Raw genomic sequence first — 24,754 nt, 5'->3', positions numbered from 1 at the left:
CATTTTTATATATATATATATATATATATTACTCGGTAAAAATTTATGGCTCTAACTTCTAAAGTACTCAAGTAACATTAAAACTTTTAGAATTCATTTTTAATTTTATAAATTATTTTACTAATGAAATTGTTTTTGAGTGCCAATTCAAATGTAAAATATACAGAACTATTTGAAAGAATAGAGAACATCAATGAATAATATTAATGAACTCATAGAGATTATCAATGACCTGAAAATATTTCAATATAATATATGAAAGTATAATAAAAGTTTTGAGTGTTCATTTTATTATCACAATTTTAATCTTTTCCATGAAAAAAAAAAAAAACTAAACACATTCATTAAAGTTTAGAATTTTTTTTAAAACTCTAATACAAATTGTCATTTTAAGGAATGATATTGCTATTCACCAAAAATATAGGTTCTATGATGCAAATTTTTTAAATTAAATTTTTTAAATTAAATTTTTAAGAGATCTCTTTTTATGATAATACTCATTCTGCGTTTTCATTAAAAAAAAGCTTTATAATATTTTCATAAGACTCGGGAATTAAAAATTTAGAACTATTTACATTCTAACAAGAAAGTTCGAAAGTATAAAACGGCGACTGCAAACGTAAGAACTTAAAATTCTAATTGCTACCAATAATATATTCTTTTACAGGTAATATAACTTTTGACATTGGAAAGTTTTCAAAGCTATAACCATGAGTACACGATATACACTAGGAATCGTCGATTATTTGGTCATTTTACTTTTTCTTTTGATATCAGCGGGGATTGGCTTGATTTTTCGATTCTCTAGTGGAAAACAACGAACTATGAAAGAATATTTGTTGGCGGGACGGAATATGCCCATATTCCCAGTCATACTGTCCACCACGGCTACACTTACAGGTACCGGCACAATGCTGGGAATTCCAGCAGAAGTTTACAGGTATGGAATACAATCATTAGTGCAGCCATTCGCAACAGCAATAGGAATGTATCTTGCTGTATATGTCTTCATTCCAGTTTATTTTCAATGTGGAGTGACTACAGTTTACGAGGTACTGACCACACTTATGCATTATTTGTTTCTTTCTTCTCCATTAAAAGTGTTACTTCAAAGTCGTGGTTATTATCGAATAGAAAATTAAGGATATATATCATAGAGAACAAATAGTTAGTTGTACACACTGATGGCTGAATTTGTATATGGCAATAATAAGAAAAGTTCTATTTTTAGAAAAAAGGCAGTCTATCAATGTTTAAATTTATTAGGTATTTTCTAATATAAATTGCGCAAGACAAACAACATCCCGAATAACTTTTCATCTAATGAACGGGCTTTCACATTCTAGAACTCAATAATAATTCGAGGATCTTATCTTAAATATGCTAATTAATTAGTGCAAATGATTTTTTATGTTAAGAAATCTGACACAAAACACGCTTTCTCTAAATGTTGTCCAATTACTTCAATTATTTCTTATTCTCTATCCAATTATTCTAATCTAATTCTAATCCAATTATTTCGATTATTATCTAATTCTCTCTTCTTTGCGGTGAATATAACTTCTTGTCAGTTAATCCATAAATATCCCATTTTTAAATTAAAAATCTTTTTTGTAAAAATAAAATTTATGAAAGAATTAAATTATTTTATGGATTATGTTAAATTTTATTCGATGGAAAATGCTCTTGAAAGTATTGCTGTGGGAATTTAAATAATGTATATGACTATCCTGTAGTAGTTAGTTATTTAAAAAAACTAGCATTTAATAATGAAAAGTTAAGATGACATATTGTTATTTGAAAGATAAGCAATCTGTTTGATTAGTCTATAGTGATGTAGTTCAACTATAGTTCTCCTATAGTCAAACAGTAAAAAAGGAATAATTCAAATGTAAAAATTTAGGATCCAGAAATTTCTGATTTTTTTAAAGATTATTATAGTATTATTGACTTTTTAATTGATAAAAGAACGAACTTTCAATTGAAAAGATTATTAAAGAGCGAACTTTCTTTGTATCGAATGTATGTCAATGAGAATTGCAATCGTGAACTGTAAATTGAGTTTTTGATATTCACGTGCTTACAGAACAAAAATATGTATGAATACTATAATTTTCGTCGCACATAAGATTTTTTTTTACTTCATTAATAGCTTTGATTAAATAAATTTTAAATCCTAAATTTACAGCATTTTTGCTTATGTTATCATTTTGAAAAAATCGAAGATCCTTCTTTCTTTAGATTTTGCATAAGAGAATTATAAATTTCAGTTTTACACTCTAATTTAAATCATTCCATCCTTTTTGAATATTTTTTAAATTATTTCTCCAGTTTTTAGAAATACGATTTGGAAAATATACTCGTTATGCATTGTCAGCTGTGTTTTTCATGCAAGTGGTAAGTTGAAATATAACCAATGTTTTCCAGAAACTGTATATTTACTATATTAAAAATACTTTATTTTGATTAGATAATGGGCCTGTCACCTTGTTTGTATGGACCTTCTCTAGCTCTCAGCGCAGTAACAGACTTGTCTCTAAATATGTGCATTCTTGTTATTGGCGGAGTCTGTACATTTTATTGTGCAATGGTAAGAAATTATTAAAATATAAGGGATCAATTTTGTTTTATCCATCTTATGAATGTACTTAAAAGGAATTTTGACTATTGTGTCCACATTGGGCAACTTAAAAAATCTCTCTCAAAAGCAATTTTTCATGCTATTTAGGAATTGAAAAATACTAATAAATAGCTAGTTCCATGATTCGTACCAAGTCTAATTTTCTAAGATGTATTGTGTGGAGAAAGCTCTAGAGGATAAATTAAGAAATTTTTTTTTTCATATTGAGATCCCTGCATAAGAATCAAATGGCTGTGTTTTTGCGCCAAGTTTTTATTCAAGTTTAACGGCTCAAGTTTAAGAAGCTTTCAGTGTAACTTTTGAACATCCTGTGTAAGGATATAGCAGAACTACACTAATGTAAAAATTATTTAATGCATCATATAGGTGCCAAGCGCAGCTCATTCTGTTATGTTCTACTTGTTTCTGTACTCGCTAATTATTGTTTGAGGTTTAGAATGACAGTTAGTTTAAGTGATTGCCTCGTGTGCATTCCTAAATAGTACAGGAACGATTTAGGAGCAAAGTAGCAAGTTCAGCTGCGGAGCATGTTGAGTTTCAAGCTATTTAAACTGCATTTCACGAAAACTTAAAAAAGGCTATGAACTATTTCAAAACTTACTTCCATTACACTGAAGAGCAAAAGCAAACTGGTATGCCTGCCTAATATCGTGTAGGGCCCCCGCGAGCACGCAGAAGTGCCGCAACACGACGTGGCATGGATTCGATTAATGTGTGCAGTAGTGCTGGAGATAATTGACACCATGAATCCTGCAGGGCTGTCCATAAACCAGTGGGAGTAAGAGGGTGTGGGGATATCTTCGGATATCGTTCTTGCATGATCTTTTTCCGACCGCAGCGATGTCGTAGATTTGATGTTTTACTGGATTTCCGATACTCACGGTATACTCGTGAAATGGTCGTACGTGAAAATCCAAATTTCATTGCTATCTCGGAGATGCTATGTCCCATCTCCCGTGCGCCGACTATAACACCACGTTCAAACTCATTTAAATCTGTATAACCTGGCATTGTAGTAGCAGTAACCGATTTAAGAACTGTGCTTAGGGCTTAGGCTGAAGTTAAGTTCGAAGTATCTGTCCGCGAAGCGGACACTCCACTTCTTCATCTGTAATAGTGCCCGTAGGCGCCTGGAGTAATGTCTTTATCAAAAAGTTGATGGTGGCTTGGCTGTAGTTGTGGCTTGGTGGCAGAGGTAAAGTCCCCATGACTTGTTCTCAGGAAGCAAAGATCTGAGAAGCTTAACTAGCTCCTCATTCTGAAGTAGTTCTTGCAGCTCACGGAAGATCTGCAGAAATCTATTGGCTTTATCGGTAGCACTCCTGTGCTGTGTTTTCGTCTGAGGTGGCTTTCTCCTTGGCCTAGCACCACAGCCTGAATAACAGGCCGGGTGCGCTCCATTGCAGTTAATGCAGGTGGCAGGAAGACTTCTGGGTTTGGAGCATTCGTATGAAAAGTGAGCGACCGCACACTTCATGCATGCAGGATCATCTGAACAGTTCTTTTGGGTGTGTCCAAATTTTTGGCAACGATAACATTGCACTTCATAGCGACCTCCACGAAATCGCTCTATCTGCACAGTAGTAGAGAGAATCTCCTTGGTGTTGATGCATTCCCTATTCTCAGGGCTATCTGGAAGTAGGATCAGAAAAAGGGGGAGGAGATTGTATTCTTCGCCACGCCTCTTCTTAAGCTGCTCTACTCTGATTGGCCGATGACCATTCGCTGTGAGTTCTTCTTCCAAGACTGAAATCTTAGAATCTAATGGAAGTCCTTTTATGAGGAATGATTTCTACTGCTCTTTTGTAGATTCTCCATCTGTTTCTGTTCTGCGGGCTCATCAGTTGATGGGGCTACAGGTTCTGAGATTTTATTTGTAGATGGCATGTCCATACTCTCTGTGGTTTCTGTAGGAGGATTTTTCTTCTTCCTTTTCCGCTTCTTTTTTGGAGGCTCGGTGTTGTCCTCTTTCTGTGGCTCTATCTCCTTCTCTGGGGTCTCCATGATAGTATCAGTAGTTTCCGGTTGTTCTGTGGAATTTTCAGCACTAATATCAGGTGTAGGTGAGGGCTCGGGCTGCTCTGGTACTGTCTCAATTTGAACTGGAGTCATTTCTGGTTCAGAAGTTTCGATGGTTGATTCAGTCTCTGCGGCCGGCTCTTCCTCTATCATCTGAATGGCTGGAGGTGGGATACTTTGGGAGTATCTTATGTCCTTCAAAATCAGCATTTCTTTAGCTAAGAATTTCACTTTGTACAGGTTTTCGAGGTAATGAATTGAATAGGACTTTCGTCGGCGACATTCTGCAATCTCGTCATAAATGTTGAGTGCAACTCTTTGCAAGGTCTCGAACTCCTGATCAGAACGTGAAGGTCTATTTTCCAGTATGCTAAGGGCATATCTCTTCGTATCTTTTTCAATCTCGGTGAGATTCAATTCAGGTTGACGGTAAGAACTGTGCTAGACACTCGTTGTCTTATATGCGCGTTGCCGATCGCAGCGCTGTACTTTGATTGGCTCCAGACCCCTTTATTTGCATACTCATGCCTATACCAGTTTTTTTGGCTCTCCAGTGTACTACCAAATTTCTTATTTCCTAAATGAGGCTTATAATGAAGCTATTAAAATGGAGGATAGTGTTTAAAAAGATTTAACTATTCTGATGCAAAAGCTTTTCAGTATACTGACTTTGTAATCGTAGTAAACCTCAATCAATACGTGAATCAATCAGGAAGAGACGGAACCATTTAAGTAAATTTAATATTTCTGTGAGTAAATTAATTTTCCTAACCGCAGCAAAGAAAACATATGATCCACCTGGTTAGTCAAGTAATGATCTAGTAATTATTGGCTGGATATAAATTGATATGTTATGGTTAAAGGCTTCAATTGAGCTAATTTCCCTATTTCTAAAATCCAACAAGAAGAAAGTTGGCAACAGATCCTAAAAATATACAGTCTTAAAAAGCAACATTTATACCCGTTAACATTTTATAGGCTTATAATACTATTACTAGTAGTAGTTCAAATATTTTATATCACTATCTTTCTTATTATGCTATTAAGCAAATGTTATGAGTAGACAGCGGATTATATGCACTAAAAAACGAACAAAATATGCATGCAAATATGCACTAAAAAACTTGAATATATGCTCTTGAAACTAGAAATATGCATTTAAAATAGAAATTAAAAGTTCAACTTATTTAAATACTACTACTTACTTTTTCCAACAAACGCAGCTAAAACATTTTTTTGTTAAAAGGAAGAAAGTCAAAATATTTTTTACTTGAATCTACACATTTCTGAAGAAAAAGCCTAAAACTGAAGTATGATAAATGAGAGAAGAAAAATCATCGCATTTTCCGGAAAGATTTTATTAAACTGAATAATTTTTGTTGCAATACACAACTAAGTGTTTTTCCAAATTTTCAAGGGTGAATTGATGTCGTCGGTCATCAAAGATCATTTTGAAAGCCGAAAATGACCTCTCCACGTCAACCGATGTTATTGGACAAAACTTGTACAATTTCGTACTCATTGGTTTTACTTTCTCTGGAAGTTCAGTTCCGTTTCCATTAAGAAAATCGTTTATTTTCTTCACTGCTGCAAAACCCGAATTTTTGTTTTGAACGAAACACCATTTTTCTTTTACTTTCTTCCCAACTGAGTCTGGAAGAGCATTGATGCACTGTTGAATTTTTTCAATTTCGGATATGGCCTCAGCCAGGGGAAGACCTCATGTTTCGAGCTTTGTTATTGCTCCACTTAAGAAAGAAAAGTGAGTGTCAATTATGGCCAAGTCCTTCTGCAAAGAGATATCCTGTAGTAATTCTTTTGTGACATAAACTGAAGAAGCACAGGAACTGTCAATTGCATCTACAACTGACTTTATTGCATCAAAATTATTAGCATAAAATCGTGCAGCTTCAATCCATGTACCCCACCTAGTTATTACAGGCTGTGGAGGTAAGGGCAAATCAGGATACATTTCTTTATACAATCTTATGCGCACAGGTACCTTGAGAAAAACTTTCTTGATACTAAAAATTAAATCATTCACAGAGGAGAATACTTCTCGAACAGTCTCAGCCAGTCTGTGAGCCAAACATGTAATATGAAGCATTCTGGGATAAAAAATTTCCAGTGCTGCTGCAGATTTGACCATATACGGAGCGGCATCACTAACGAAAATCAAAACATCTTCAGAACCATTTCTATCAGGCAATAATAATCTGATAGAATCATTGACAAACCTTGCTAAGGTTGAATGATTGACTTTTTCAAGGGCTTTGCTTGCTAGAAGATGTAGTCGAGTAGGAATATTATCCATTTTTCCACAAATAAAATGAGCAATATAGCGACCGCACTTATCTGTCGTCTCATCGCCTTCAATCCACATAAGACATCTCCAATATCTCGTCGAATATCATCCAGTACTTCGTTACATATCGGTTGAAGGTAGTTCATTCTTAAAGTCGATTCATCGGGAATGATCTGATTGGTACAATATTTTTTTAAAAACTGTCTTAAGTTTGGATTATTTGACTTTTTTAAAGGAATATTGCTGCTTACTAAGGCTTTGCGTAAATCACTAGAAAAATCACTTTCCTTTTTAGCTGCTTGAACAGGAATAGTTAATAAACTTTGAACAAATCCTTTTGTATTCTGCTTTTTCTTCACGGAGTGAGCATTAGTCTTTATATGTTGATCGATTTGGCACTTTTTTTCACAGGAAATGTGATAAATCACACAAAATATTATTTCCCCATCGGTCGTAAAGTCCTTCCCATAGTCCGAAATCCATGTCTTCATTAAATTTCATTTAGTCGACTTAATTTTTGGCATATTATAAAATTCAGCAGTAAAAAATCACGTTCGAAGCTTCACTAACTACGTATTCAACTGATGGATGTCGAAACTATCTATCTATCGGATGGACTATTGAATTATGTTAGAATAGCAGCTCTCTCCGAAAATGTATTCACTCCACCTTTTAACTAATCAATCACAGGAAAGGAAGGTCATTTTCTACCTACCACAGAAGCCTTATTTTTCCCACACAAATTGACAAATATTTATTCCAGGAAAAGACATCCCTTCATAGAATATCTGACCATCCCTTTCTGAGGTTTCTATGACGAATGTCTGTTTGGGTGGGCCCTTTGTACCCCCCTTCCCAACACACACTTCATTTCTACATCTTTTTCACGTGATTGCAATCACCCCCAGTAACATCAATCCAGCTGACCCTTTCAGGTGATAAAGAAAGACAAAACAAAATTCAAAGCGTTCCTTATGCTAACATAAAGAGAATAGTGATATGGTTTTAGGAAGAGTGATATGGTTTTAGGAAGGAAAAGCCATAAAATGCTGAAAATATGCATTTATAAGAGTAAATATACCTTTTTATGGATTTATATGCACAAATGGCAAAAAGTGCTAAAATATGCAATTGCATATGCACGTATGCAATTGCATATTATCCGCTGTCTAGTTATGAGTTACACATGGTCTACTTATTCACTTAACTATAAATACTCAATACTTTTGAGGATGGTACGGTTTAGAACACATGTGATGCGAATTAGGCAACTAGTTTTCTATATCGTATGCCATTTGCAGATCTTACAAAAATATTTTCAGTGCTTATTATTGTGTAAGTATTATTGCCAAAAAAGAATTATAAGTGGTTGAATGATTGCATTTTTTGATTAAAATACTTTAAATGTAATTGTCAATGATACATAACTGATAAAAATTTAAATGTGAAAAAGAGTAAAATTTTTGCTTCATTATTGAAAAAATAAAGACATCTAACGATGTGTTGAGCAACGTAATACTGTTTTGAGTAATAGTATTATTTCTTTTCTTAACGCGCCTTAAAAGGAAATTTAATTTTAGGGAGGTCTTAAAGCTGTTTTATGGACAGACGTCTTACAAGCTGTTCTCATGTTTATTTTTGTAATAGCCTTTTATTCTGCTGGCGTAAGCGATGCCGGAGGAATATCTAATATTTATGATCGAGCGATGAGTGGAGGTAGACTACAAATTTTCAAGTGAGTTCATTTATGTTTAGAACATCAAAGGTTCAATATAAAATGCTCAAACTTAGTTACAAAATAATTAAAATCCGCAAAGCAAAAAAAGTCAAAAATAAATTACGATCAAAATTAAATTACAAACAATACAAGCAAAAAAATCTAAAAATAAATTCGGCATAGCAGAAAAAATATTCATTCTGAATAACTAATTGATTCTCATTTTAACTCATTAACTTTGAGGATTAAATTATTAAAATATTTTATTCTGTTGTAGTACTTGATGTAGCTTAGTTACCCTGCAATAAAGCTTTCTAACTGGTAATAGAAACCTTAAAACAAAATCGCTTTGCACCTTATTGGATATTGCAATTTAGAGTTAGAAAGCTTTTTTTAAGATATATTTACGCAACTCTTCTTGAATGTGGTAGATGAAATTTCAGAGCAGAGAAAATAAAAGAAAAAGAAAAATTCTGCAGTACAAAGCTACTTTTTAGTTGGTTCTAATAAATTATTTAAATAAAATGCCAGTGGAAAAAAAAGCAAACGCAAAAATATGCTTATTCCAATAACAGTATATAGAATCATTGCAATACATCTATAAAACTTTGCTTTATAGCTTTGCTTTGATACTTTGCTTTGGTGCTACATATCAATTTTTTCAATTCAAAATAAAAACAACTAAATTAAACAATAAAAAAATATGTTTTTCTGATAACTATTTAGACGTTTATAACAGTTCTTTCTCGTTTCCATTTTAACGAAAAAACCACAATAGAACTTGCTGAATTCATTTTCAGCTTATGCATGTACAAAAAACTATCTCAAAATTATACTAGATGCCTCTACAGCACTGGGAATCCAATTTTCAGACAAGTAATGTTATTTTAATATTATTATTAATAAAAAAATTAAAATATTTCATTTTTCAGAATAATTATTTTCGTATTGATTAGTAATCTATTGGAAATAGTTGTAAATGTGGTTAATATATTTACCGTTGCTAATGAACTTTATTTAATATTCCGGAGTTTCATTAAATGAAATACGATCATTTAGGGTTCCCTAATAATAAAAAAAAAAAAAGCGGAAAAGGCAGTTTTAATTTTATAATGCACAGCGGGACAAAAACTCAGAGGAAACATAGATTGCCTCTGCCAAAATCTATGTGACTATCTATGCAAATCTATCTACGCGACATGGTACTCTGTAATTTGCTTTGAAAATTTAAGAAATTCCATTTATCTATTTACGATAAACGCATACATACTCCTTAAACATGTTTAGTACTCTATCAACTCTTTTTAGCAGTTTACTAGTATATATTTTCAGATAGTAATTAATCCATACAACAGTTTCAGCCTTGATTTTACGGTGAGATACACATTTTGGAATTGCCTTTGTCGAGGTTTCCTTTATGGGTTTGGAGGCTACGGTGCATCCCAATTGGAAGTACAAAGACTATTAAGCACAAACGATGTTAAAAAAGCACAAAGGTATCTTTTTTATAGAGAAATTTTTGCTAATTTTATATAATTTAACTGCTTTTCACAGTACAAAATCTTTTGATCTTTTGTGCAATGTGCAACACAGTAATAGTTTTATTAATATTATAGGTATAATATATATATTATATTTATTAGGAATCGAATAAAAGAAAGTCGTACATTTTAAATTCGATTTTTCAGATTTCGATTCAACTCCACTGATTTCACTCAAACTTTGTATTTCGCCATGTAATATTATCTTCTTTAAAGTGATGTAAAAACTGTCTACTTGCAGTTCAAAATTTTTCGACTGTTACTAAATAATGATAGAAAAAAATAATTGCATACTAAAACGTGTTTTTTTTGTAAAGCATTGTCTTTGGACAAGCAAATTTTATAGTTGTATGCGCAAAAAAAAAAATAAAAAAAAATAATAATTCGATTAAAAAGTTCTCGAGATATGGAGAAATATACAAAAAGTAAAATGGACATTAAGAGAAATCAAACTTTAGATTGTTCTCCTGACCAAACTATGGTGACCATCTTTTCCAGATTGCTGCTACAACTATATTTTTTGGATCAGAAATTTAAATCCACCGAAAAAAAAGATATGTTTAGTCAGAGAAAGTACGTTTTTGTGTTTGATTGCGTAACTTGAAATATCGTCTTCTCTTATTGATTAGCATATTTTACATCAGCTACTCAAACCATGAAGATTGAGTCCAAGAATGTGAAGATCCGATCATTTGATTATAAGTTATTCAAGGTGGTCGGCTTTTTTTTTTTTTTTTGGCTCGGTGGGCATTTAATTCAGTCACTACTAGTGAACGCAGTTTACGAAATGAATAATTCAACAACTATAAAATTCGAATAAGCAATGCAAATAATTTGAGCTAATATTTACAAACAGGTTATTTAATTTATTACAGTTTATTCAATTTTAAAATTTATTTAAAAATTTTTCCGAAGCCTTTATAAACAACTACATTAAATGCGTAAATAAATAATATTTTAAAACTAAATTTAGTAATATTATAAATATTTTTACTAGGTGTCTTTTATTCAGTATTATTCCAGTATTTGTTTTCCATTCTCTCAGCAACTTAGCGGGATTAGTATTATATTCGTTATACTATTTATGCGATCCTGTGCTAGACAAAGCCCAAACAGGTTTGACTAAATATGATCAAGTAAGTATTTTTTTTTTTTTCATTATTCATCCTTTATTTTTCAGCTATCTGAATTTCTCAGTTTCATTCTTTGAAGCAGAGCCTGGAGAGTACTCCCCATATTACAGAAATTTTTAGTTACACAGACGTTTAAGCTCTGAGCACCACACAGAGCACAGTACTTGCGCGAAAGTACTGTGGGCAAAAAAAAAATAAAATAAACGGTCCAACCTAATTAACTTTAGATCTAATGATCAGATTTTCACGTTCTAGATATCAATCTAAATGGTTTTAGGGTATGTCCTCAATTCAATTTCTCAAGAACGAATCAAGCAATTTCGCCGTATTTTGCAATGTAAATTTACATTATTTGTAATAATGTAAAAAAAAAATTTTATACCTTACAATAGAATTTTTTTTGCTTATTATAAAAGAAATAATAAAAATGATAAATGTATCTTAAAAAGTTATTTTTTGCTTTGGATTATCTTCGGATAATTTTATAATTAATAATAAATAATAATTATAATTAATAATAAATAATAATAATAATTGTAATTAATAATAATAATAATTATAATTAATAATAAATAATAATTATAATAAATAATAAATAATAATGATGTATAATTAATAATAAATAAGAATTATAATTAATAATAAATATAATTAATAATAAATAAGAATTATAATTAATAATAAATAAGAATTATAATTAATAATAAATAATAATTATAATTAATAATAAATAATANCTTTAACGCCACACAACAACTACCCTTCTAAGCAGATGGACTGTTTTTTGCACTCTACACATCGACAACAGTGCCACCTCACCGCTCCCATATCTTATTTGCGCATGCCCGCCCTTCTGTGAGTTTCATGGTTAAGTTGCCACTATTTAATTTACAACCCTCGTAATTATAATTAATAATAATTTATAATTAATAAATAATAATTTTATAATTATGCATAAAAATATTTCAATTCGCTTAAGAAAATCTCGAACTGTGGTGAAACAATTTGAACTCTGATTTTGTGTCTTATTTCGTAACTTAAAATATCATCTGCACTAATTAAATAGCATATTTGAGGTCACCTCCTTGAACCATTAAGATCGAGTCCTATAAGGTAAAAAGTCGATCATTATATCAAAAGTAAGTCAGTGTGGATCAATTAAATTTTTTTGCGCACTGTACATGGATGCTCAGAATCCTACGTGAAGGTGCAAAATCTTTCCAGGGTTGAAACTTTTAATGTACGTACAGGGTTTGAGTGAGTGAGAAGTTCCATAGTTTTAATCTTTTGCACTTCGTGTACTCTAATCTGCATAATACTACACCATAAGAGCTACAGAGCACAATATTTTTATATGATTTTTGAAATGCTTTTTTTTAAAAAAAATACTATAACTACTTAATAATTTCAATTTAAACTGAAATTTTGGTTTTAAGGTTAAATCTTTTATTTTTGTTTTTATATCTTTCTTTCTAATAACATAATAACAAACTTTTTATGGCATAGCAACATTCAACACTTTTCGAAAATAGAAAAAGAGGTGTCGCTCTCCAAGAAAAAGAAAAATAGCCCTTAATAATCTTTAGAACTTCTATTTTTTTTCTTCTATTGAAGAAATAAAATTGTTTGGTTTATCATCTTAAATAGTTAATTTAATACTGAACATTTGACTGCTTATACACCGAAGAGCCATTACATTATGACCACATTCCATCTATAACAATGGGCTCGTCCAGGTCTTCATGGTTTCTCTCCCAGGAACAATGTTTTCATGGGGCACATTAGGACCCATAATCCTCATAGAACAATCCCTGACTTCTATAAGTTACTTGAACATAGTTACAGACCAGGTTCACCCATTCATGGCAACAGATTTTCCTGCAGGTGATGGTGTTTACCAACAGGATAATGCACCATGTCATAAGGGTAGAATCGTCATGGATTGGTTCGAGGAACATTCCAGTGACTTTCAAGTCATGTCTTGGCCCCCAAATTCACCTGACCTTAATCCAATAGAGCACTTGTGGTCTTACTTGGAAAACCAAATTCGTGCTGCCACACTACCCCATCGCAATGTGAGGGAATTGCAGGATTAGTTGGTGAGTGCTTGGTACCAGATACCTCAGAATAAGCATCTTGTGGAATCCATGCCACGGCGGGTGCTAGCAGTTGTGAGGGCTAAAGGTGGTCCTTCATGTTATTAGCAGGGTGGTCATAATGTAATGGCTCTTCGGTGTATATTTTTTTAATATTTATTTCTGTTATTATTTAAACTGTAAAAAATGGCATTGAAAAAAATTTTTTAAACGTAAATTACGCTGAAACAAAACTACGTATAAAAAAATCATAAAACTGAAAAATTAGTAGTAGGATTCTTTCCGCCACGAGGCGCTTAAATCATTTATTGCCCTTTAGACACGCTTAAGAAAAAGGGTATTGCTTTTTTACCTACTACTAAAGCATTACAATGGAAACTCGTTATTAATATTTCTGTGCCCGACCCTTAGACTATAACATAACCAAAAATACAATAATATCTCAGTTTTTTTTACTGTAATAAAAAAGTGAAAAAATTAGGTTGCACTTTGCATTTCGATTTTGTTTTAATTGCAACCTTTGTGAATTTCTAAAAATAGCTTGTGGGGAATGTTCGCATCACGTCCGGGTCACCAATGTGGGGAATGAGTTGTTATCGACTATGTCAACCGTCATCTATGAAAAGGTACCCCGACATAGAGTCGAGTTAACATGTCTTATATACTAGTGAATTGTAGTTGTAATTTTGTAGTGGTAGATACGCTACAAGCTTAAGCTGATTATGTGAAATAGAAGCAAGTGAACATTGATTTGATAAAATTAAAACCACATTTACTTTTTAATTTTACTAATGATTATTCAGTCATCTACGGAAGCCATCAAGGAAGAAGTTTTTGAACCCAAATCCAGACGACAAGGGAACTCCTGGATCAAGTATCAGGGGAAATTTGCCTTTGGCGAGAACTTTTTTGATCCAACTATCCCGCATTTACGTTACATATAGAGAAAAACCGCGAAAACCTCCCATGGTTACCCTCATGGCAAGGGGACTCTTATCCATGAACCGTCTACCACTGAGAATATTTTACATCAGCACTGTGGATGGTGCAAGCCGGATGCAGAATTCGTATCGACCATCCATCACTAGGATTCTAACCCGGGCAATCTCATTGGGAGGCCAGAGCTCTATCTCCTTTACCACCAGGGCTAAGCCAAATTTATTGTAATATTGCAAATTTATTGCTAAAATGATAGAAATTCCGATTGTCAATAGAAATTCCGATTTCTGTCTGATTAGCTAAGGTACTTAAGGTAAGCTCTATGTGGAATTACAATCTAATTTTAATTCAAGTTTTGTCCACTGAGTGCAGATTTTATTTCCATTTTATTGGTAAAAGAAACATATCACCATTTCAAACATTGAGAATTTTCGAATAAGTTATAATGTTTCGTTGGGAAAAAATGAAAGAATGCGAGTTGCAATCTCCCCTTATTTCTTAACCGATACAAATTGAATTCATATTGCCAAACGCAATTTGGACCACTTTCTGACTTACACAAACAGGTACAAAATTAAAAGGGAAAAATATTATAAAATAAATGCTAAGTCTATGTTTTTTAAGTGGACTGAAAAGGGTGAATTAGATTTACCTTTTGTCAGATAAGGAATGAAAAACATATCATAATTCTATTATCATCAAATTACTTCCGCCACGTCTTTCGAAAGTGGTGAACATTTAGGTCTGATCCAGTGTCACAGGTTCTAGGTTCGATCTTCGGACCGGGCAAGGTAGACTCAGCCTTTCATCCCTTCAGTGGGTTGATAAATGAGTACCAAGCATGCTTGGGAACTAAACACTGGGGGCTTCGCGTTCGGCTGACCACCTAACCGGAACATCTGCTCCTGTATCCCAGAGCCCAAGGTCAAGAAAACTGAGATGGGCTCAGTAGTCCTTGGCCCTCTATGGGCTGTCGCGCCATTGAGTTTAGTTTAGTAGTTACAGATAATATAATTATTTGGTATTAATGTAGCAAGCGATCTTCCTCCCTGTTTCGTTACTTAACTATTAAATGGCCCAACTGTAAAACTGTTTTGAAATATACAATTATAAAAAAGGATTGATATAATAAGAAGTGGAGAACGAGTAAAAGTAAATGGAATCAATTTAAAATTTAATTAATCAATTTAAATTAAAAGTTTTCAATTCCATTAACTTTTATAGAAGAAGAAGAATTGTCCTTGAAGAAGATCGTTTTTGGCAATGCACATAGCATTGCTGAAAACTGGTCTTAACATTCCAAAACGCATCAAGAGCAAAACACAACTGAAAAACTTTTCTGAGTGGCCAATCTAAGAGATAATTAACTAACTAAAACAGTAGTTTGCCTGTTACATTATTACCCATCATTATCTCCTATGTACTATTGAAAAAGAGTAGTTATTAAAATTTTATTTATTTCATTATTAGGATATTGTCGAATTTGTTACAATAGTGTTAAAATTAGGTATAAAGCTACATAAGTAATTTATTGTTATTTTTTTTCCATTTACTTTTAGATGATGCCTTATTACATTATCAGAAAATTTATTGCCTATCCTGGCTTGACTGGACTTTGCATAGCGGGGATATTTAGTGGCTCTCTCAGTACTATTTCCTCTATTCTGAATTGCTTATCTACTGTCACGATGGTGGATTATGTACAACCATGTTTTGCAACTATTTCCGAGAAAAAAAATGTACTACTCGCGAAAACTTTTAGTAAGTGCAAAAGTCTGTTAATTTTGTCAGTAGTTTTGCAGCAAATTTTTAATAACTCAAATAAGGGGAACTAAGCACAAGCTAGATAATTTCGTAACTTTAAAGCTATTTTATAAACAAACGAAATTTCTTTTAAATTTTTTTTATTTAATTACACCTGTTTTAGGAAAATGAAGTTCTGCAAAATGCCATACATATCAGGAAAACATAGCAAAAAATGACTGCAGCATATAGTTCCGTCCTTTTCAAGACTTTGTTATTAACGAGAAAAAGCGATTTTCAATATTTGAATCACAAATTCAAGAAATTCTAAAATTTTTGAAAATTTTTTTTTACATAGAGCAACAATAAAGTTTAAATAATATTTAAGAAAATAAGACCTTTCTTTTGCACAGACGACCTTTTTTCACAACTTCATCTAACTGAATGCTTGTTTTTTCTACGTGTGAATAAAATAAGGAAGAAAATAATCAAATCATGCTATGAAATCATGTGCAAAACTGAAGGCATAAGCGAATGGAAATAATAAATTTGAAATAATTAAAATTTTTATTTATTGATTATTAATTTTTGCTTTTCTCGATGACCTTATGTTACTAAATTAAGCAAAACAAATTGTTTTGTGTTTCATCTCGTCAGAATAGAGATTAATTGTATTTATCATCATTTTTGGCATGTTGCTATTGTTCGCAGTCAACTCATGACAGCCGAAATTTATCACGATTGTATAATTTCCACCAGTACATATCCCACTTGAGGGGCTACAGGACACTTTTTTTTCTCAGTTTTGTAGTGAATGAAGTAATCACCAAGCCGGCATTAAAAAATAATGTAATTAACGCAATAATGTAGTTTTTCAATTTCCACTGATTCAGGTCTGAAAATTCAATAAAATTCAGTTGAAGCTAAATTTGAATTTTTTTTATAAGTTGCACAATCAATGATTAATTTAAATTGCTCCTGAATTGCTTGCCGAAGAAAAGTTTGGGATTACTACATTACTATCCTTAATATAAACAGATTTACCTAAAAAGATAGTTATAGCAAAATTTTGCATAAACACTTTTATTCTGAAAGAAACCAAATTTTTACCGCTTATCAGAGTTTGTACCAATTTAGTTTGATCGTCATTTCCGAAAGTTTTGATCATAACGTTTCAAAATTTGCTAACATTTTTTACGCGTTAGGATAATTTCATGATATAGAAATGCAGTTTCCATTGACATAAAACACAGAATAATAAGATCAATCTTTTTCTCATGTAGTTTATTTTTTTTAAAGTATTGTGCTTGCGAGCCAATATAACAATAATGCCCTTCCAAAGATAAAATAATTAATTTTTTTCTTTTTCCTATTTTTACTTGAAGGTGTACTGTATGGATTAATTGGTATTGGATTGGCATTTGCTTTCTCATATGTTCAAAGCCTCAAGCAGTTTGGTATAACCCTTTTTGCTTTAGAAGGATCTGCTATTGTTATATTCTTAATTGGTATTTTGACGCGAAAAGCAGACGATAAGGTAAGATTCATTCACTTTATTTATGTCTGGACTCAATTAATTTGTATAGACTTAAATTAAGATTTAACGAACAACATAAGTGTTGAATTTTATATCCCTAATTCTTTTAACTATTCGACTCTGATTTCTTTAATAGAGAAATACAGAACAAATGAAAAAAACTTTTTTCCTGAAAACAATATCGCATTTTTAATTTATAACGTTAAAAAATTATGAAAAAAAGAAAGCATAATTGTTCACAAAATTGATATCATTCTTGATTTCTTTTATTTTTATTTATTTAATCCTAGCTGAATATCCGTTCTTCACACGGGGTGAAAAAAAGTAAATGGTCTATAAATCAGAATTTATCAAAGCAGGATGTTGATAAATTCTGATTTATAAACTATTTACGCAATTAATTAAGCTAAAACAGTTCCAGTTTTTTATTATTTTATTACTTTTCGCCCTTCTCTTTAACTTTATACTATCACATTAAGCAAAATATGATTTTAAATGTTCACCCCTTCAAAATAAAGACAATTTTATATGCAGTATCACTTGGCATATTGCTATTGCTCGGAATCAAATTCTGATAGACAACAATTACATTAATCAACGATTTTCTCCTATCTCTTTTGGTGAAACCTATTTCCATTGATATATCTTGATATTATTAAAATAACAAACATGCCAATTCGGCACAGGTAAAATGTGAAAGTTGTACTTGCGAATGTCTGTGCAGTAAAGGGAAAAAAAGTGAACACACTTAACAACTCATGGTATAATGATCATATTTACACTTACTTTGGATCCTGTCGGACAGTCGCAGCTCCCTTCAACACCTACACAATTGGACTAAAGTTGGAGACAAAACAAGCATCTCCATTCTTCTTAAACTTCAACTTATTTCAAAGTACCACACCGTTCATCTTCAGTGGATACCATCTCACGTTGACATCTTTGGCAATGAGCAAGCGGATCGCGGTAGAAAGACTTATGCAGTCTGCTCCAAGTGTGAAACACAGCAGGCCTCTGCCGAACATATCCTTGACTGCTTGGGCCTTTCCAAGGAGGACTTAACGCCACTCCACTTCTTGTCATCGACTTTTTGAGGGACAACAACCTATTGGATCTTGTCTAACTCCGTCAGACAATTGGAGGATAAGGTACAACAACAACACTTACTATGAATTTCGCTTACTATGTAGTTCGAGAACTTTACCTTAATTCTGCAAATTAACTAAAGCAGACGATATTTAAGTTAGGATATCAAGCTCATACAAGCCCATTTTTACACAAATATACCTTTTTTATGCAGTTGGATTCTTTACCTTTTGCGAAATTATAAAGGGAAGTCTCATGTTCTTGAATGTGCTGAGCTCGAATTTGTCACAAATATTTATGCCCAATATCGATAATGGACAAAGGTCTTGTAGTTTTAAAAGCTAGTTATACGTATTACGAAGTCAGAAAATTTTGTAGTAAAGGAAAAATATTTATTATGACGCTGGTTATTGCCTTAGAGCATTTCCTTTCTCCTCTTTTTCTTTTTTGAAAGTCTTATTTTGATTGTTTTACATTTAAAAAAAAGTGTCTGATTTTACAAAGCTCTTTTAGTGTGTTCTACTTGGTATGCTGTTTACTTATCCCATCATTATCTGGATTGCAATGGGAACTTTAATTAGTGGTTATATCGAATCTCCCCTTGAGCTGGGTAGAAGTAATTGTTCCGTAAGCGATGACATCACTATGAATTGGAAAAACTTCACCGAATGNAATCTAAAAATAATATTAAAGAAAAAAGATTAAATTAATATAATAAATAAAGATTATCCGATACACCATCTGTACCAGCAATAAAACGAACTTATACAACTCCTATTCTCCGATCCGAGCCAACACAGTTAACCTCATGAGTCTGTAGTTTTTGCCTCTGACTCATTCAAGTCATTTGGTGGAAATTGAAGTGCATGCGCTTTCAGTATGAATTTTTGATTTGAGCCGTGTTTTTTATGATGGTTTTCGTTAGCTTCCTTACGGCTTTCTCTCTAGTTTCGATTAGATCTCATAGTTTACTTGGCCAGGTACGTGCGCGAATTAGTTTTTATTATAAATTATTTATTAATTTTGAGAAATAGTTGATTTTCTTTTATGCTTTGTATTTTGCTGCCACCAACAATNATGCTTTTTGCTCCTTAAGGGGGCAGCAACGTTAAAAAGGTTGAGAATCTATGCCTTAGAGCATTTCCTTTCTCCTCTTTTTCTTTTTTGAAAGTTTTATTTTGATTGTTTTACATTTAAAAAAAAGTGTCTGATTCTACAAAGCTCTTTTAGTGCGTTCTACTTGGTATGCTGTTTACTTATCCCATCATAATCTGGATTGCAATGGGAACTTTAATTAGTGGTTACATCGAATCTCCTCTTGAGCTGGGTAGAAGTAATTGTTCCGTAAGCGATGACATCACTATGAATTGGAAAAACTTCACCGAATGTTCCTCCTTCAATAACACTGCCAACCTCAATGGAACATGTTTCCTTCCGAGTGAGAAAAAGTAAGAACTACATAGATATCATTAAAATATTATTTTCCGTCATTGCACAGTTGGCCAGAAGACCATGATCTTTGGCCAAAAATCAAAATTAAATTTTCAACTAAATATGTGTAGGCAGTTTTAATATCGCCCAAATTAAGTATTTATAATCATTCCAAACATTCTAATTTACTTTTTGGACCGACAAGGGTATACAATGTAGGGAAAAATATGTTAATTTTTTTTTTTAAAATGTAACTTTTAAATTTATATTTCAGAAATATATATAGGAATTTCACCTTACTGTTGCATCTTTATCAGAGTAATTAGTTTGAAATTATAGTGCAATTTTTTCAATTTGTTAGATTAGTTAATACTCTTGACACACTTATAGTTTATATCTTATTATTTGACATTTTATAATGTTTGAATCACTTTCGAAACTTATCTCCAAAAAGTTCCACGAGGTAATTAGCTAAACTTCTTTGATGTTTCTTCTTTCGAAAAAACCTGCCCCATTTTGAACATATTGCAAAGGTGAACTAAATATACCGAAAAACAAAAATTATGTTTTTTTTCTTCATGTTTTCGTGTTAATTTGTAATATTACTTCGGAAATATAATTTGCTTTTCAATTTTATGATAAAATTACGAAAATTATTATATTTTCATTGCTATATTTAATTATTTAAACATACTATATTATTATTTTTTTTATTTTGATCGCCATATTGTCTTTTTTTTTGGAATTTTTAGTGTATTTCAAAATTTTAACTATGAATTCAATTTACCTGTACATAAAAAACCCAAAATTTTTAAACAAATTTTATCGAAATACTAATTATGGCCACGAAACCTTGGATGCTGGCCCACTGTGCATTGTAAAAAAAAAGTATTTCGGAACATTTTTTCAATGATCCGTGTAAATGGTACAAAAAATAGAGTTACTGTTTGTTTTAATTACAGGGAACCGTTTGTTGTTTACAAGATTTCGTATTTATGGCTACATACCTTTGGTACAGTACTCACTGGGTCAATGATAATGTTGATGGTATTTATAACAGGTAATATGAATAATGTTTCATGCTCTTAGAATTTTTTCATTAATTTTTACCAATATTAATACAAGAAATAGTTTTGTGTGTGTGATTTGTAACTCCGAACCGCTTGTGCTATTGTCGTAAAACTGTATTTATTTAATTTCACTTTAATCAATATTCTAACGAATGTGGTGAAAGTTCGCTCAACTTAAGCAAGTAATTTTTTTGATAAACGATCAGCTGGCGTTGTCGTCATAGGTCACAAATGCGGGTATTGGCGATCTTCTTCTTCACTCTTAAATAATTTGCCAATATAAATTTTTTTTAAAATTTCATTTTTCAAATTATTTATCGAAATAGTAGGGGAGAGTGGGGTCAATTGTAAAATTTTACTTAACTAACTAACAAAAACTTATTTTTAACTAACAAAAAATCCAATATATTATTAGTATTAATTGACAGACGAATAAAGTAGACTATCCTCTACTAGAAAAAAAAATCCTATTTTAAATGTTATTATATTAGTTATTAACAATTTTCGGCAGTCGTGAACTTGTTACAATTATCCCCACTTACGAGGTCAATTGTAACAGTTCATAAATTCAACTAAAACATAGTTAATTATACATATTATCATAGTTGAGATATATTTTTTTATTGATCAAAGTAGTGATATTTCAGGAGTAAAAATAATAATGAGCAGAGACCTAAAGGGTTAAACTTTTAACTTTAAGAGGTTAAATATTTTAATTTATGCTGTGAAAGGTGACAAATAAAAAATCTCACATGCAACATAATATAAATAATATAGGAAACTATTGGTGGTTCTTAAAGAGTTAAGTAATGGTTTGTAAACATAAGATTATTTATTTTCAGCTGTTACAATCGTCCCTTTACTTATTGTTACAATCGTCCCCAAGACGCCATTTCAGCTTCATTTGTTAAAAACAATGCTAGTTAATTAACAAAACTAATTTTTTTTTATTGAAATGCTAATTAAAGTGTCCACTTACATATTCGGTTAATAATTTTTATTTGTTTAAACAAAATTACTTTGTTGCAATATAATATTCTAATACCAAAAAAAATTACTTACGTAGCGTGAAAATATCTTTTGTGATGTAACTCTCCCCTATTATTTAACGATATTCTTGAGTATCTTAACAAGTGGAACTAAAGCGTAAAGGAGAAAACTATTATGTTTAAGTAAATCAAATAATAGTTCTGTTTTAATATAGATCACACGTTATTTAGTTTCTAAAATACTCGAGTTTTAAAAAAATATAATGTTTAATTTAAAATAAAATTGAATTACCTAGTTATTAGTTAATCATATTAATTTTAATATATATATATATATATATCTGTAACAAAATTATTACTCAAACTGGTCTCAAACAAACTATTACTCAAACTCTTCGGATCTCTTTGGAATTTTTTCTAGTTATGCATAAATTTCTTATTGTTTGAGTTGAATAATATTTAATTGAGAACACTGTAAAATCTTATGCTGGATGTGCATATATTTTTTTATTTATTCAGATATCATCCTTATATTTTTTCTTTGTTAATATTAAAATTCTTTATCAGAACAAAAATGTGTATATCATATTAATTATTATTCGTATATTAAAAAGTATTGCTTATTTTCAAAATTTTCTTAGCCCCCCTGTCGGGAGATTGCTGATCCCCTGTCGGCTTAGTCTAGCACCATTCTTGTTCAGACTCTCATATTTTATTATCTAAAAAAGCTGAAAAGGAGATGTTGCTCTATTTCTGAAGATTTATTCGAAATTACATCACCAAATACTTATGAGGAAGTGTTCACGTTTGTGTTAATATGCGTGTTAGCGTTCACCTCAGTAAGCGAGTCGTACTCACAACCCTAAGCGACGGTATTACATTGTATTAAATGATGCCTTTTATGAGTACTAATTTTTTACTCGGTGATCAATAATCAACTTAAACTATAAAGTCGATAGCCGCATGTTTAGTCTGCGAAATTATATTTAGCATTGCTCCGTTTCTTACCAGTAAGCTTTGGAGCTCAAAATACCCTTATGTCGTAACTCTCTTAACTGCGTCATATACAATAGGGACTCTAAACTAAAGTGGATGACTTATTTCTTTCCAGGTTGGAACAGAAACGTGATTGCTGCAGATTCCAGGTGCCTCAGCCCAGTAACACGATTTTGGAACAGGAAAGCTGCAGCAAACATTGCATGTCTGATACCAGTAGAAGATCTTCGAAGCCAAATAGTTACTTTAAAGAGAAAAAAAAACCTAGAAACTGTCAGTAAAAATTAAACTATATGCAGATAGCATACAGACTATCACCATACCGTTCAAAACACAGTAGGGTGTTCCACAATGACTGCTCTCAACAGTTAATAAGTAAAACTATATATGTCCTTGAAATCTAAAGAATCACTATAGAGGAAGTTGGGATTGAAGAGAGCAACAATAATGAGGATTTGCAAGTGGAAGCAGAGAGCATATGAAAATCGATTATTAAAAACGTCTCTAAGTTTCATAGGGCAGTCAAACTGGTTTTTATGTTTCTTATCCCGCTTTTCTCACCAGTGATTTCAATAGTCTCTTTATTTCTACCTGACTTAAATATAAATTTAGAACCTAAGATGTGTGTATTTTTCCATTAAAATTTTTTTGAGAACTCTAAAACTGTATGTTAAGTGCGGTAGTTACAGAACACCTTATATTCTTCTCAGGTACTCATTCATTCCAATTCATAAAAGTTTTGTTGACTATTGTGATTTCATTATGTTCCGTTTTGTCTATATTAAATAAAAACCTCTTTTTGGATTTGTAGTCCATGAGTAAAAAATGAAGATACGTTTCTCTATCAGAAATTAGTTTTGGTCCATTCGTCGAATAAATACCGAAATCATTACACAATAAATATGATTATTTTTTATTTAATACTTTCTAGGATTGCAATTAGAGGTTGCAAAATGTTCACCGTATTCAGCTTATACGGAAACTTCTATTTTTAGAAACACTCCCCGTTCTCATTAATCAAGCGATAAATATTTTTAAGTGAGATTTAATGCGTTATATTAACAAAAGAATTTTGGTACGAATTATTACAAAATGCTTAAAAACAATTAAAAGTTAAAAATTTATAATCATACTGTAAATATGAAGCAGCCAATTACTGTAAAATTTCTTATTATTATGCTATCATCATGTTTGCTTCGGTATTAACATCTAAGATCTAATAAACATCGATGGAAACTTTCATTTGCATGAACGAAAACATTAAGCTAGCTCTTCTAATTTGAAACAGGTACAATTTAAAACAAAATTGTTCTGTTGATAAGACTAAAGAGTAAAAAACGAACATTTTTGCCCCAGTATTATAAACATATTTTCAAGTGTGTTAGGGGGAATTCTTGTAATTCTTGTAATTCCACTTACGGATTACTTAGACCAGGGGTTTCCAACTTACACGAGGTCGGGGGCCACAATTCAAAACACCAGTCAAATGGCGGGCCCCAACTTTATCAAAA

General features: G+C 31.7%; 1 protein-coding gene across 1 annotated transcript; it reads left to right on the top strand.

The window, feature by feature from the left end:
- The first annotated feature begins 642 nt into the window (after positions 1-642).
- Positions 643-24,047, top strand: LOC107439316 (sodium-coupled monocarboxylate transporter 1-like). The gene is made up of 11 exons (XM_071182972.1): positions 643-1,052; positions 2,332-2,397; positions 2,471-2,590; positions 8,546-8,700; positions 10,038-10,178; positions 11,221-11,359; positions 15,951-16,152; positions 17,520-17,671; positions 19,988-20,205; positions 21,151-21,248; positions 23,359-24,047. Exons 1-11 carry the CDS (start codon positions 711-713, stop codon positions 23,529-23,531), a joined length of 1,806 nt encoding a protein of 601 aa, XP_071039073.1. The 5' UTR covers positions 643-710; the 3' UTR covers positions 23,532-24,047.
- Positions 24,048-24,754: the final 707 nt, after the last annotated feature.

This window comes from Parasteatoda tepidariorum, chromosome 7, assembly GCF_043381705.1.
Source record: "Parasteatoda tepidariorum isolate YZ-2023 chromosome 7, CAS_Ptep_4.0, whole genome shotgun sequence".
Lineage (NCBI taxonomy): Eukaryota > Metazoa > Arthropoda > Arachnida > Araneae > Theridiidae > Parasteatoda > Parasteatoda tepidariorum.
Note: the sequence above shows the minus strand (reverse complement) of the source record. Positions and strands in the feature narration are given on the sequence as shown.